General features: G+C 38.4%; 1 protein-coding gene across 4 annotated transcripts in view; it reads left to right on the top strand.

The window, feature by feature from the left end:
- The window catches only part of PTPRZ1 (protein tyrosine phosphatase receptor type Z1), a 163,062-nt gene that overhangs the window by 73,744 nt on the left and 73,731 nt on the right, over window positions 1-15,587 (top strand). For all 4 annotated transcript variants that reach the window (XM_006183862.3, XM_006183861.3, XM_014558518.2 and 1 more), the window contains exon 3: window positions 14,014-14,193. In XM_006183862.3, the coding sequence (XP_006183924.2) occupies window positions 14,014-14,193 (180 nt within the window). The remainder of the gene's footprint in view (window positions 1-14,013; window positions 14,194-15,587) is intronic.

Below are 15,587 nucleotides of genomic sequence, written 5' to 3'. Positions count from 1 at the left end.
CATTAACTGAACCAGAGCAAACAGAGGGATTTGCTCTTCTGCACATGTGTTGTTGACTTTTACCTTCTTCTTAATTTTGGCCATTCTTCAGTATTAATTAGTTGGAAATGTCCAAAACAGATGTCAGCCGGGGCCTCCCAGCTTTTCAAAGGTCTAGTTTGTGTTGACTCACAAGCTCATCTTTCCTCTTCACCCCCTCAAGTTCTGCTGCCTGTGGGAGCCCTAAGCCCCCCTTAGAATTTCGGTCACTTCTAAAAGGGCTCCCCTTCTCCTCCTGCTTCACTTCCTTTGCCCCAGCTTCCTGTTGCACCGTCTTTGTTTAGTCGTGCAAGGGCAGGGAACTTGCCAATCCAAAAAGAGAATCTATTTATATCTATAGTTACTAAAGAGTGTGACAGAATCTTCCACTGAGCTGGACTCAAGGTAGACACAAATTAAGATACATTTGAATCCATGCAAGTGTAGCTTTATTTTGCATGAACGATAAAGCCTTGAAGAATCAATTTATTAAAAATCAAATATAATTGACTTACATGACAATTTTAATCTTTTTCTCTTTATTTGAGATTGATAGTCCCTTGACAGTGACTCATAACATCTTAGTTTAAAGCCTTCAGCCTTTTTATGTATATACTTAAAGAGAAGGGGCCCTTGCTAGTTTCGTGGACTGTTGCAATAAATCTCTTTGCAATGTAAATTGATTACCAGCTCGTTTTATCTGATTAATGGATTGTCATTTACTGGAATTACTTACATTCAAAAACTCTTATATGTAAACATCATCACTAAGAAATATATTAGGGAAAAAAAATGAATGTGCCAGTGTCCAAACTTGTCTATTTACAGGAATTTCCTGACTTGAAACTAATTAAAAAATAAGTGGAAATTCAGAAAACAAAAAGGCTAGAGACACAGCTGTAGACTTTGTGGTTCTCACAAGCTGTTTATTGCCACATTAAAACAATTCATTATAATTCATGAATCAACTTTAAGAGTTTTTAAACCAAGCATTAAATTTGCTAACTTTAGAAAGAAGTTTGGTTTAATTATCCCTTGGATACTTTTTATTTTTCTCGTTTCAGGCTTTTAATCTGGGTAGTAATTTTTCATCATCTATTTCTTTTCTATTTCACAGGTTCTGTTAGCTCTCATTGGACCATTTATTTCAAACTGCTCGTGAAGAAATAAATTTTATCATTTCCCTTGAGTAATATCTATATGAGTGTCTGTCTATAGAATATTTCTCTGGTTTGGAAGGACCATGATATAATAGCATGTCTGAGAAAAGGCAGATTTATGCAAAGGACAACTAGACCTTCAATTCTTCGGCCTTTTTTTTTTTTTTTTTCAATTCTAGTCCTTTCTATTATTAGTTTAAGGAACATTATCTTCTGGTTTTATTCTGTTATAAAGAGCAATCAAAATGATCACTGAAGTCACATAATAATATTTTTCAACAATATACATGTTTAAGGAATCTGCTGCCATTAAATTATTCTCTAGATTGATGAGAGCAGTGTTTTATTGAGAATAAGGTGAAGCCTAAATTTTCTCATGTATGGAATCATCAGGCTAAAATTTTTATGTCATTTTATGTGAACTCATGTATATGATTGTGGCTGCCTCAGAGATAAAAGGAGCCCTTCTGTGTTAGGTAGGGATCATTTATATCTGTTCTCCATGGAAATTTAAGGAGCCTGTAAGGTAAAGTGTACAGTGGAAATCTCAATGAAGGTGATGTTTGTCATTGATTTCAAACATTCCCATAGATCCTATCAGTTAAGTGTTCAAGGGGGTGTTCTTTGTATTAAAGTAAGACTGAGGATCACTCTAAATTTTAAATAGCTGTGCCAGTTGCTTTTTCAGGATAAAAAGGTGACAGTTCATTAAAATCCTGATGAGTCTTTATAAAAGCAATAGAAGTCATGGATATTAGCTGACATGGTTGAAATAAAGATATTTTCACAGATATTCAGGAAAAGTGTAGGTAGCCCTTCTCTATAAGGTCATATAATTAATATTCTTCCATGTTTACTAAATAATTAGCCTTTGTTTTTAAACCATAGGAATTAAAAAAAAAAAAAAAAAACCCTAAAACCAGCCACCATGCTCTGCAAAGGCCTGTAGCCAGCGGTGCCACTCTGACCATACCCACGGCCGGGCTCTGACCCTCAGAGGAGTTCAGTGAGGACACTCTCATGCTGCTCCCCGGGATTGTCAGGTCTGCAGTGTAGACCATAGAAGACTGTGGATCTCCCTCCCTGGAAACTGACGCACGGTTGCACAGGGGCCACGGAGGATGACATGGGAGAGAATGGCTTGGCAAGCAGTCCCCTGGGGGAATTGCCTCTTGACTAGTGGCACTGCCCTCCTCAATCTCCCAAACCAGAGAGATTAAAGTCAACATTCCCTACCCCCTCTTCCTAATTCCTACTGGGAATCAACTCCCTGGCCCCGAGGTTTTGTTTTGTTTTGTTTGTTTCCTTTTTCTCAAATCTGTCCCTCCTTCTTTCTCCCTGCTTCACTCTCCCCTGGTTTGGATCCTTACTATGCTTCATGTAAACTATTGCTAAAACTTTAACTGATCTGCCATCAGCGGTGTCCTCGTCAACTCTGTAACCATAGTTACCTCCATGAAACTTAAACATAGCTATGCCACCTGTAACTGGAACCCCTTAGACAGCCTACCAGAAAAGTCCAAACCCTTTGTCCTGGCATGCACGGCCTCAACATCTGCTCACCTCTGTGCAGTCCTCTCTTCTCCCTGCCTCGCATTTGATGCATCAGCACATAGACCTTCTGGAGGTTTTTCTCAGATAACCCTTCTTTCTCTCATCTGTGGTCATGCCGTTCTTTTCCTGGGTGCCTTTAGCCCTGGCTTCCTTCCCCACCTTTCCTTTGATAATACTTGCGCATCATTTGAGACTTATTTCAGGCATCTTGTCATTCAGGAAGCCTTTGTCTCTTGTCCCTTCTGGATTAGATACAGCTCTTCTGTGTCTCTTCAATATTCTGTGCATGTCTCTGCTACTACCCTTTGTAGGCTGTATTATAATTACCATTTGCTGTCTTGGGTCCTCACTCAAACATGATTTATTTGATGATAGATACTGTTTTATTTGTCTCTATATCTTTTGTACCAGACTTTTATTGTCTCACACTAGGCACTCCATGAATATTTGATGAATGAGTGAATAAATGAACTAAAAGCTGTATTTACTGGAATTAGGTTTAGATGGGATCTAGAGATAATATAAAATGTAGAATTCTTAGCCGGAGCAGTGGATTTGTGGTCTTCACCTACAGCTCCTTTCTTAGCCCTTGCATGTAACTAGTAGCATGCATCTAGGTGATCTGATTTTAGAGAGTATTTTGTGATAAGTGTATACAGAAAGGAGGAACTGATGGTTCTATAGAGGAATTCACCCAGAGTCTTTGGTCTTATAGGCAGCATGTTCTTTAACCAAAACAGTTAAACAACAATGTAGGAAAATTTTCAGAAGTCCTGTTATAAATACAAAGATAACAGGTAATATCGGTGTCTCAGGCTTCAACTCTGAATCCCTGGTCCTCCCAGCAGAGGTGGGAAGCAGAGCCTCAGGCATGCCCTGTACTGATAATGAGTACGTGGACAGCACGCACTGGGTATGGACATATGGTGGTGTCACTGTCACCACGACTGTCACCGTTCTCTGCTGTGCTGTTCCTCCCTTGCTCGAAGACCTTGGCTCTTCAGTTATTGGGGAAGAGGAAACGTAGATGACCACAGGGGAAGTTACAGTGAGTGAACTAAGGCAATATTCAGAGCTATTCTGCAAGAAGTATTTTATTCCTCAAACCAAGGAGTAATTCCCAGGGATGTTTTTTAGTTCTGGATTTGCTCTCTTGCTAGTAGTAGGCAGTCTGCAGCAACCACGAAATCTTACTCTGTATCTCCCTCATCCTTCCACAGATGGTTGGCCTGCCTTTTACTGAGGTCAGTTAGTTAAGAACAAGCGCCACACTCAAGTCCTGCAATCAATCAGCAGGCACTGCCTTCAGCCTCAGTCTTGAATATTAAACACAGTGGACTCATTTGAAGTAATTGAGGCAAATATAAGGTCATAACATTAATCACAGTGTTACCTAAAGCCTGAGGCCTTTTCTTTCTTTTAAAAGTGGTGGCTTGTCAGGGGGTGATGTTAAAGGAATAAGAACTCTTCATGGTTTCTGGGGATTGTTAAATTTCAGCGGTGATTTTCCTGATTTTGATTAGTTAGAGATTTGCTACTAAGGTATAGCGGTAGAAATACTGCAGTATTGGGCGTTACACATCACACATCATTTTATAACAAGACAAAGGATGACAAGGACACTGTGGTTGTAACTATTTAATAGCTTTTTTTAAAAAATTACCTTTCTCGCCCTATACCAGATTTGAGATTGGGGTTGGAAGGGAGCATCCACACTCTTTAGCCAGGACCTCTAGGTTCCTGACCTTTTATAATTCCATCTCACCTGACCTCCTCATCTCCACTGTCAGATCGCAACTCCCTACCCTCTCTGTGTGTCTGCCAGGACTAATGAACTTGCAAAAACAAAAAACAAAAACAAAAATAGACACAGACACCCTTTTGAGTGGTGCCTCTGCAGGTTCATGGTCTCCCACATCCGTGGAGCGCCCGGGGCTTTCCTTCAGTCTGCAGTGTCACTATTGCATGTCCCACTCTTTTCTTACTTGTGTCTCCCCCGCAGCTAGTGCTTCTGCTGCCAGCTTTCCTGAGAAAATAGGGAAAGGGGTTAAGACAATTCATATTGTCTGCCAGCCCATTTACACGTATTACCCCATTTAATTTGCACAGTCTGAGACAGCGAGATTCTTGTTCCTGGGACGGAGAAGGTAACTGAGGCTCAGGTGAGAGGTGCCTGGAAATGGTGGCGCTGGGATTGAACCCAAGTCAGCTCTACTCCCAGACCTCTTTTCCTTCCATGTGATGTGATTCTGCTCTGTACCTGAAGCTGTGGTGTGAACCTGTCAGATTTCTCACTCCCTCATCTCTAAATGGTTAGATATAAATCCATATTTCCTTGATTTCTTTAAATGCTTCTTTTCCTCTCTTAGGCTAATAATCGTCCACCCATGGTCTGTCTTCTCCCCGTGGGGGGACCTTGATCGTGGACCTCCCATTATTTAAACTCCTTCCTGTAATAACTCTCCCCTCTCCATACGTATGCATGTTTACATCTCTGCCTGACTTAAAAATAGCGTTTCTCATCCTTCATCAGTCTTTGTGTGCTACACCATCACTCTTCCTTTCTTAACGAACTTTAAAAAAGCACTTTTTTAACCCTGCTTGGTTGCCTCCAGTTCACTCTTCTGCCCACTGTGGTCTGAATTCCAGGTTCTACCATTTCTTTGAAATAGTTTTATTCTAGGAATACAGGATTTGAAGTTAGAAATAACCAAATCCCGTGCTTACTCTTCACTCATGACCCTGCGGGCTCTCTGCTGTGTAGGATATTTGCTTTGGGGTGACCTCTCATTGCTGGAACCATCCTTCTGTGACTTTCAGGGTACCATTTTCTCCTAGTTTACAGTTCTCTTCCAGGCCATTTATTCTTAGTTTCTTTGGGGGCTCCCTCCTCCCCTTATGCTCCCTAAATGTTCATACGCTTCAGTGTCTCGTCATTGGCCCTCTCTCTTCTCATTTATTGACTTTAACTGAAATATTTCATCCACATTCCCAGTGTTAAGTTACCCCCTCTATGCTGATGTTCACCAGCCTCCATCTCTAGTCCAGACTTCTTTTTTTTTAACTGAAGTATAGACAGTTTACAATGATGTCTCAATTTCTGGAGCACAGCATGTTTTGGTCATATGTATATGTATATATGTTCCTTTTCATGTTCTTTTTCATTGTAGGTTACTGTAAGATATTGAATATAGCTCTCTGTGCTATGTAGAAGAAATCTGTCCCTGGCTCTCAGACCCCTATTTCTGATTGCCTAATGAACTTCAGTGGGAATCTCAGTCTAGGCGGTCCAAAATCAGATGCAGTCTTTCTTTCCATCCATTCTCTTTATCAACACAAGTACCATGATACACCCAGGTGTGCTCCGGTCAGGATCTTGGGAGTCATCCTTTGTGTATCTCTCTTTCTCCCTTTCAAATAAAAATCATTTAAACATTTCTAAACCCTTCAAAATGACATCCTACTTTCAGTCTTCAATGTATTGTGTTACCCATTATTTCCTACCTTAACTCAATTTTTCTTTACTTCTCTGTAGGATTCATTTAATTTTTTTTATTAAAGCACTGGTTCATTGTGACCCATTATGAGTACCATTCCACTTGTTCTGCTCCTTGACTTCTTTTATACCCACCATGTATCATCAGGTTGTGATTAATTATCTTCAGAGTAATATTATGTCAGTGTCCTTAGATCATCTTCATCTTGAGTTTTTTTTTTTCTGTCATCTTCAAAAACTTAAGTTGTTTATTGCATTATAGAGTAGTAATTTTTATTGTTCATGTTTCTTTAAGTTTTGTTTGTTTGTTTACTTTGGATTTTTCCAACTTGAGAAAGTCCTAAAATTTTAAATGGGAACTTTGAAGTATGTTTCTGATCTCTCTCTCTCTCTTTCTATTTATACTGAACTTCAGTTAATAAGTTTCTCAATATCATAGTCCTAAAGGAACTCCTGGCATAGCATTTTCCCAAATAAATTGATAACTATCCTTCCTGCCACCTGTCACTCTCTGTCAATTGGATATATCTGACGGGCTTGCAAAGATTTTCTGCCTCCCTAATGTGAGTGTCCCATTGGGACAGATAATAAAGGAAAATGTAGTCTTGGCTAGACAGCTTCTCATTCTGAAATTGTTTGCATTTGATCTACTTTCAGCGCAGTTTTAATAGCAGCCATTGTCTATGTTCACCAGCTGTTTTGCTCTTTCCAGCTCCAAAGACTTCTGTTTAACATAAGCAGACATAAGCAGGCACGCTGATTTGTGCAGGTAAAAATACATCCTCATTCTTGTTACAACGTGGAAAGTTACCTCAGACATCCTTCTTCCTTTGCTCTCAAATTATGTAATGACATTCACTGCTGTGACATAGAATCACTTAATGATTGTTATTCTGTACTTTTAGGTTTTATTTTCTTATCTTTGGAGGAACCTTCCCTTTCTCAAGCAGCTGATTGGCTCATCTGAAAAAATGTCTACTTAAATATATCTTCTTTCCATTTTGCTGGAGTATTAAGTTATGTGCTATACTTTTATTGAAATAACAGATTTATTTCATTTTTGTATTTGAATAAACTGAAATTTGAATCCAAGACATTGATTGCTGATAGCTTTATAGTATTTCAGTGACTTATAAATTTTGGCTTCTATTTGTTAGATAAAGCAAGCCCACAGTAATTTGCAAAGCTTTGATTTATAATGTTTGGAATCTTGAGTGGAGTCTATTCAAAGTAATTATTTGCAATCATTGCCACAATCATTACTACAGTCTACACTCCAATATTACATTTACATTTGCCTCTTCCTAGTATTTGTTTGTATAAATATGTAGAGACACAAACATTTTCTTACATCAAAACCTGGACTAGGAAAGAAGTTCATTAAGATTAAAAGCAATATATGTTTTTCCTAACAGTATCTTAGTCTTCAAAGAATCAGTTCTTAGTCTACTGTTATTCAAGTGTGTTATTCAAATCTTGTTAAATATCAGCAATTTATGGTAAACCTTGAAAATAAATAAATATTGGGATTTTAATCATATTTCTATGAATTTTCAGTGGATCTCTGCTGAGTACCTTACACTGTAATTATTTTATCCACTTTTCTGATATTAAAAGTTAAGAAACTCAACAGGAATCATGCAGGAAAGAAACAGGAAGAATGATCTTTTTCTTTGACTTTCAGTTTCATCATTTTCTCACTTTTTTCTTCAGATATTAAACACTTGCATTGGTATTTTGTTTTTACTCATCCCTTTTTTATTTCAATCTTTAGTTTTCCTCAGTTGATATTTTTATGTTAGAGACTGGTGGAGTAATACTTCCCTACATGGAATATTTTTGAGAATGTGTTCCTATTTAGAAGGTGTGTAGTAAAAAGATCCTGAAATGTAGGTAACTGTAGATATTTTAATGAAGTACTTACTCATTCAGGAGATGTTTATTTAATCCTCAAGCGCCAGGTTCTAAGAAAGATGCTGCAGTTACGATCTGAATAAGAGACAGACTTATTGTAGCTCAAATAAATACAAGGTGTCTTAGCCGATCAGGCTGCTCTAACAGAATTCCATAGACTAAGGTGGTTTATAAACACTAGAAATTTTTTTCTCACAGTTCTGGAGACTGGAAGTCCAAGAGCAAGACACTGACAGGTTCCATGTCTAGTGAGGACTGTTTCCCAGACCACTATTTTTTCACTGTAAGCTCACAGTTCAGAAGGGGCGAGGGATCTCTCCGGGCTTTCTTCCATAAGGACACCAATCCCTCATGTTGTTCAGAGCCCTTATGACCTAATCACCTCCCAAAGACCCCACTTCCAAATACCCTCACTTTGCAGGGGGTTAGGATTCTAACATGTGAATTTTGGAGGGATATAAACATTCAGTCCCTTGCACAGGGATTATGTAAAAAATCAAATGAAGACAAGTAGAGATACCAATGCAAGTGTCCACTAACTGTGCAGCCTCTCCCTTCCTGCTCCTCCTGCACTCCTGCCGGGCTCAATCTCTCCAACGAGGCAGCAGGGAGCTCCTTGCCTTTCCAAAGCCTCCACTGGCCTCCCCGGGTATGTCTAATGACAGGCTGCCCTTCCATCTCCCTCTATAGAATGCCAGCATTACACCTCTCTGGGCTGCTCACTTCCCTGTGAGCATCGCCTGCACTTTACTGCCACCGTGAGTTTGCTCGGGCTCATCGCTCAGCCACACATGCTCTCAGCTCTCTGCCGGCCAGGATCCTCCAACCCTTCCCTCAAAGCCTGCGTTGTGTGCTTTTGATATCCACATTTACCTTCTTTCAACCCCTCTCCTTCTTTAGGCATTTGTCTACTTTTTATTGAATATGACTCCAACCTTCTGAAATGCAGGAATAAGCAAGCAAGCAAACAAACTTGAACTCATGCATATCTGTCTCCTACAGATCCTACAATTGCTTTCTGTTCTGTTTGGAATAAAGAGTGCACAGGATGTAAATATTGAATACGTTCATTTGATGTACAGAGACTGTTTCCCAAGCATTTAATTTGTTTCTACCCTGTGCCAGACTCGGAGTCTGGCAATAAGCTATAGATGCGATAGATAAGTTGATAAACAACATGCAGTCTGTTAAGTGCTCTAGTAGAAGTAAGCACAGGAAATTTATGGGAGTGGTACTAATTCAGGTGAGTCAATAAATGGATGAAAGCATGGATGAATATGTGAATGAATAATTTATTTTAATTCTCTCGAGCTGACATTTAGTACTCGGCAGTCCTCCTGATGAGTAAAATCACCCTGATAATCTGCTGCAGCTACAATGCATGTCCTAATTTCTTCCTTCACAACATTTGTTAATAACACTCAAGTGATTCAGTGTAGTCTAATGAGTGTGGTACCTGCTTTCTCGGCTGCCTCATCCTGGCTTTCACTACTACACGGAGTGAAGTCTCCAATTTTGAAGTTAAAAGTAATTTGGGAATTTAAAAAATAATGTTTAAGCATAAGGTTAACTTAATGGTTCATTACTGAAAACAAGTAAAATACATTTAATGCTTCTGTGATTTGTGTTTAATCCCTGTGCACCATTTTAACACTTTATTAATTTACTTTCCCTGGTTTTCTACTTACAATGATTTGAAATATCCTTTTTTTGGAGTCCTTTACAAAAAGAACCTCAGGGTCTTATTTTTTATGGACTTTTTTGTGTTATGGCCCTTTCACTAAAAAAATCCCATTTCACTATTTTGGCCTTTTTTGTCTTTTAATCACAAAAATTAAGGAGGCTTCCTGAACTTATAGTGTACTTGGCATCATGATCCAGTAGGTGTTTTGAACTCAGCGTAATCAGATGATGCACCTCAGATATAATCCAGTGACTCGGGGTCATTGTCAGACAATGACAGGCAATATACAGTTTAGACATCAGGTGTTTCTTGATACGTTCCAGCAGAGGTTTAGTGGCGATTACTCAGAAAAACCGCCATATAGCAAACAGCCAAACGTGACCTGCAGTTGAGTTTAGAAATGTTTCTTTAGTTGGTCAGTTTTCTTTCCTTTTTTATTTCTTGTTGCCATTTTCTGTTAGACCCCTGTGAGCTCAGATTCATAAAATGAAAGATATCATATCTTAGGAGAAGAAAAATAAAGTAAGGAGAGGGAGTTGAGAATGCCTGAGGAAGGGGAGCGTATTTATACAGATTGTTCAGAGAAAGCCACTCCAATGAGATGCGTTTGGTTAGAGAGCTGATTGGAACGAGCCTGGCAGACAGTTGGGGCAAAAGATTCCAGAAAGAGTGACAGCAAGTGACAAGCAAGCCCTGAAGCTTCAAATGCTTAAGGAACAGAAGAGAAGCCATGGTGGCTAGAATAGAACAGAGTGGTAAGAATTGGGATCATCGTGGGTGTGAGTGGTCACGTATAGGATCTGCCAGCCCAGGAAAGAGTCCGTATTTTATTCTGAGTAAGATGAAAAGGTATTGGAAGGACCTGACCCAAGGAGTTACACACAATCTGAAATGTACTTTAAACGATTACTTTAGCTACAGATTGTATCAGCTTTTGTATGCCACAAAACAGATTACTACAAAGTTAGTGGCTTAAAACCACTAAGCTGGATCCTCTACTCAGGGCCTCATACATCAAGAATCAAGATGCCAGCTGTGTTGTTTCATTTGAAGCCCAGTGTCCTGTTCCAAGAGTGAGAAGACTGTGGGTACAATTTACCTCCTTGTGGTTCCAAGATTGAGGTCCAGGTCCCCAGTCCTTTGTTTGTTTGTTTTTCCCATCTTAACCATTTTTCTACCATGGTAAACAAACAAACAAACTCATCACGTAAAATTCATCACCTTAACCCTTTTTAAGTGTGCAATTCAGTAGTGTTAAGTATACTCACATTGCCATTGCTATAAAACAGATTCCCAGAACTTCTTCATCTTGCAAATCGGAAACTCTGTGCCCATGTAACAACTCCCCTTTTCCCCCTTCCCTCATCTCCTGGCAACCACCCTTCTGCCATCTCTCCTTGTGAATTTGACTACTTTGGCTTCCTCGTCTTGGTTGAAGCCTACAGTATTTTCCTTTTTATGACTGGCTCATTTGTTTGTATGACTGTTAGCCTGGGGTTGGGGGTGGGACTTTCAGAGCCTAGGGGCCACTCTCAGTTCCTAGCCACTCCCCCTGGGAGCTGACTTCTTCACAGCCAGCAGGAGAATCTCTCACTCTTTGGCTCTCTCTCTCTCTCTCTTTTTCTAATTTGCCAAGACAGAACCTCCTACAGCAGAACATAATCACCTCCATCACTTTGCCACATAATGTTCCCTAATCAAGGAAATGATTATCCCATCATATTCAGAGGTCCTACCCACCCTCAAGTGGAGGGGATTATACCAGGTGTATACAACAGGGTGTGGAAATTGGGGGGGAGCATCTCAGAATCCCACCTGCCAGGTAAATGGGGAACAGAATTGTGATAGGGCAAGAGAAGAAGCTGGAGGCTACTCAGAAGGCAGGCCATTGCTTCTCAAAATTTAATGTGTATCTGAATCTCCCGGGGATTGTGTTAAAACATAGATTCTGACTCGGTGAGGCTACAGGTGGCGAGCTGACTCTCCTAGCCATCTCCTAGGTGATGGTGATGCTGCTTGTGGAACAGAAGATGTAGGCTTGCATGGCAGTGGCTTGGGCTGGGGTGCTAACAGTGGAGACGAGAAATGGTCTGATTAAGGAAATATGTTGAAGGTAGACCCAAAAATATTTGTTGAGGAGGAAACAGAGGCATAAGGATGACCTCTATGTTTAGGGGATGGCAAAGATTGTAGGAGGAACCTGTTGCAAGACAGAAGTCAAGTGTTCAGTTGTGGATGTGCTAAGTTAGAGTCCAAGTAGAGATGATCACTAAATGCTTTGGGAAAAAAAGAGTTTATGAATCGTTTGCAGTGTTAACTAGAGTCTTAAAATTTTGTGTTTCTATGCACCACAGCTATGAGACCCTTCCTAAGTGTGCTTGGAATTTATTGTGCTGTTATTAAAAATTTAAGCACTAAAAAAGTCTCATTGATTCGTGCTGCAGTTTCTCTCTCTACTTCTTTTATGTTAACATTAGTAAAACAAGCAGTGGTTTCTTATCCCCTTGCCAATGTTCTTTACAATGAAATCAACATTATTATTCAAATCTTTTAAGCTGTTTCTAGAAGCCCAAATGTGCATATTTAAAGCATCCTGTATTCAGACAATCTCTAAGAATAGAGCTAGGTTGTAAAATAAAGTAAGTTTTCCACACCTATTATTGATTCTGGTAGATGCCTCACTAGGAAATGAATTACCTAATTTTCTCTGGTTATAGAGCCAGTTTCATGGAGTGACTAATTATTATTTCTTTCCTGGGCTAAATTATCCAAAATCAGCTCGGTCACATTATGAGAGCTTGCATGGAGGTCAATCCTCATTGACTGCCTTATCACAAAAAGAAGATGGCATACACTAGAGTTGTTTGGAAGTATGATTTCTTATCATTTCTCTGAACACCAGCCATGTAAAATCTTGGCCTTACCCATGCTCATGTCTGAAAGAAAAGCATTTGAAAGGATGTAAGCTGAAAACAGTGCTGCCACCTGCTCTTTCATGGGTTGGCTGCAAAAATGCTTGAGTTTAGCCAAATGAAAGTTAAGACTTGGACTCACAACATCTCATATATTTTAATAGACCTTTAGATAAACCCTACCCGTTCTTAGCACTGCTTGGGTGCTAGCTCAGTTAATGGCTAGTGAAATAAGGTTGTGAGAGATGGTTTGTGGTTTCAGGTGGTGGTGAAATAAAGGCAACATAGGGCAGTTTTGGTTCAGAGAACTCTTTATTCTGTAGAACAGATGAAAATTCACTTTACTATAAGCAAAAATCTTTATAGAAAGCCCTGTTTTATTTTTCTTACTGTTAAACAATAAAATATGGTAGTTTTTAGGACCAGAAAAAAAAAAATAGGGAGAAGGGAAGGAAGAAGATATTTCAAGGCTAGCCTGGTGATTACATTGTTATAAATAAGACCCTGAGCAGATGGAAATTAAACCACATCACTCAGTGGCAGGGATGAGAGAAAGTCTAAAGCAACCTTCCCCTGTGGAGAGTGCTAAGAAAGTCAGAACTTATCTCTTAATCATCTGGACACCCTTCAATCTGAAACCTTAGGATGAAGTACCTGATGTGACAATTAGATTTCCTCCTGATTTGGAAGAGCCCGGTGGCTCAACAAGGCTGTTGTTGAACCCTGCACTTGTTCTGTAAGCATCTTTTTATAGCGTATCATATTAATACCAAGAATCCAAATCTAAGCATAGAGTTGTTTCTCAGTATTGGAGTGGGATTGGATCCAGGACCCCGTGAGATACCAAAACCCAGGAATGCTCAAGTCCCTGTGGCATTTGCATGTAATCTACCACATTCTCACGTATACTTACAATCACCTCTAGATTATTTATAGTACCTGATACAGTGTAAATGCTATGTAAATAGTTGTAAATACAACCTAAATGCTATGTAGATAATTGCCAGCCCTTGGCAAATTCCAGTTTCCTTTCTGGAACTTTCTGGAATTTTTTTTTCCTGAATATTTTTGCTCCGAGGTTGGTTGAAGCTGCAGTTGTGGAGCCTGTGGATACAGAGGGCCGACTGTAATTGTTTTAAGAATTGGTTTAAAGATGCCTCAATTTTTCCTATTATTGTATCTATTTTTTATGTAATATATTAACTAATTTTTAATATTAAATTTAGCTTTTGCATATTAACTTAAGAAACTAACTTCTTACCTTTTTTTCCCTAGGAGCATTGAGTCAAAAAAATTGGGGAAAGAAATATCCAACATGTAATAGCCCCAAACAATCTCCTATCAATATTGATGAAGATCTTACACAAGTAAATGTGAATCTTAAGAAACTTAAATTTCAGGGTTGGGATAAAACATCTTTGGAAAACACATTCATTCATAACACTGGGAAAACAGGTAAAATGTTTGCATTTTGTTTGTGACTTTAAGATGTTTATCAGATCTAGAGTATGTTTAGGTTATTTTCATTTTATTTTCCTTGAATAATAAGGTAGAAGAAATCAAATAGAACATAGAAAATTGGAAGTTTAGACATTTTGAAAATGTACACAAAAAATTAAATGACTAAAGTCATCATGTCATGTTCTCCAGTAATATAACAATAAAGATGTTTCACTGGAAGATGTGATAAAGATAATGTAATACATAGCCAGTGTAATTTAATAACTCCATTACTGGTTAATCACTTAGTCAATCAGGACTTCTTTTTCTTGGGCATTTTATTTGCTCTTGTCTGCTCAGCCTTTTGCTATATTCAATATTTGGATGTGAAAAAAGCAATCTACTGTAATTGAATTTTAAGAATTACTAACCCTTCTGTATAGAAAGTTTAAAATTACCATTCTTAGGAAATACTCTCTAAGTTTGTTTTCTTTGTATGCAAAATATAATACTGTAAGAAATTCCAGTAAATGATAGACAAAATAATTTATAAAAGTAAACAGCATTCTTTTTCTGATATTATATTTTCAACGAAATTGTATGTATATCATGAAGTTATATAAAAAATATATTCATAGGAAAAAGATTAGAAAAAATATTCACTATAATAGCAGCTATGCTGGAGTGGTTTTATCATTAATGAATTTTTATTCTCTTTTTTCCATATTTTGGTAATATAATTATTTGAATGTGATAATTTAATTTTAAGTCCCATGAGGGTAAAAATTTTTCTACATCAGTGCCTGATAGTTAATAAGCACTCAATAAGTATTTGTTAAATGAATAATTAAGAAAATAATTACATGTTATATTATTAATTAAATACATGAAAGTATATTGTCCCAAATCTTGACATTTTAACTACCAGCTTTAAAGGATGTTACAAAGCAGTAAAGCATGTAATCTCTGCTTTGTTTTTCCTAGTGGAGTGTGGTCAAGCCGTTGATCTTTAGAGTCACACTTTTTAGGTTCACTACTGGCCATTTAAAGCACAGTGTGGAACCCTGAGCAAGCTACTTAACCTCACTGTGACTCAATTTCCTCATCTATAGTAGGGACCTTAAAGGTATTGTCTTCCTAGGATTACCTGAGGACCAAATATTTAGTACATGTAAAGTAGCGTAATGCATGGCACGTTGTAAGTGATAAATAAATGTTGACTGTTATTGTTATTGTGCTTGTTATGATTATGATTATTCATGACAGTTTATATCCCTAGCTGGCTGGCCAATATGTTGGATTCAGTTCGAAGTACCAACAGTGGTTTCTGCCTAATAGAACAAAGACTATTTAAAGCTGATTGAGAAGCTTTGAAATCTTGCCTTAGTCTCCCAAGAGAATCATTAATT

The sequence above is a fragment of the Camelus ferus genome, chromosome 7 (assembly GCF_009834535.1).
Source record: "Camelus ferus isolate YT-003-E chromosome 7, BCGSAC_Cfer_1.0, whole genome shotgun sequence".
NCBI classification, from domain to species: domain Eukaryota; kingdom Metazoa; phylum Chordata; class Mammalia; order Artiodactyla; family Camelidae; genus Camelus; species Camelus ferus.
Note: the sequence above shows the minus strand (reverse complement) of the source record. Positions and strands in the feature narration are given on the sequence as shown.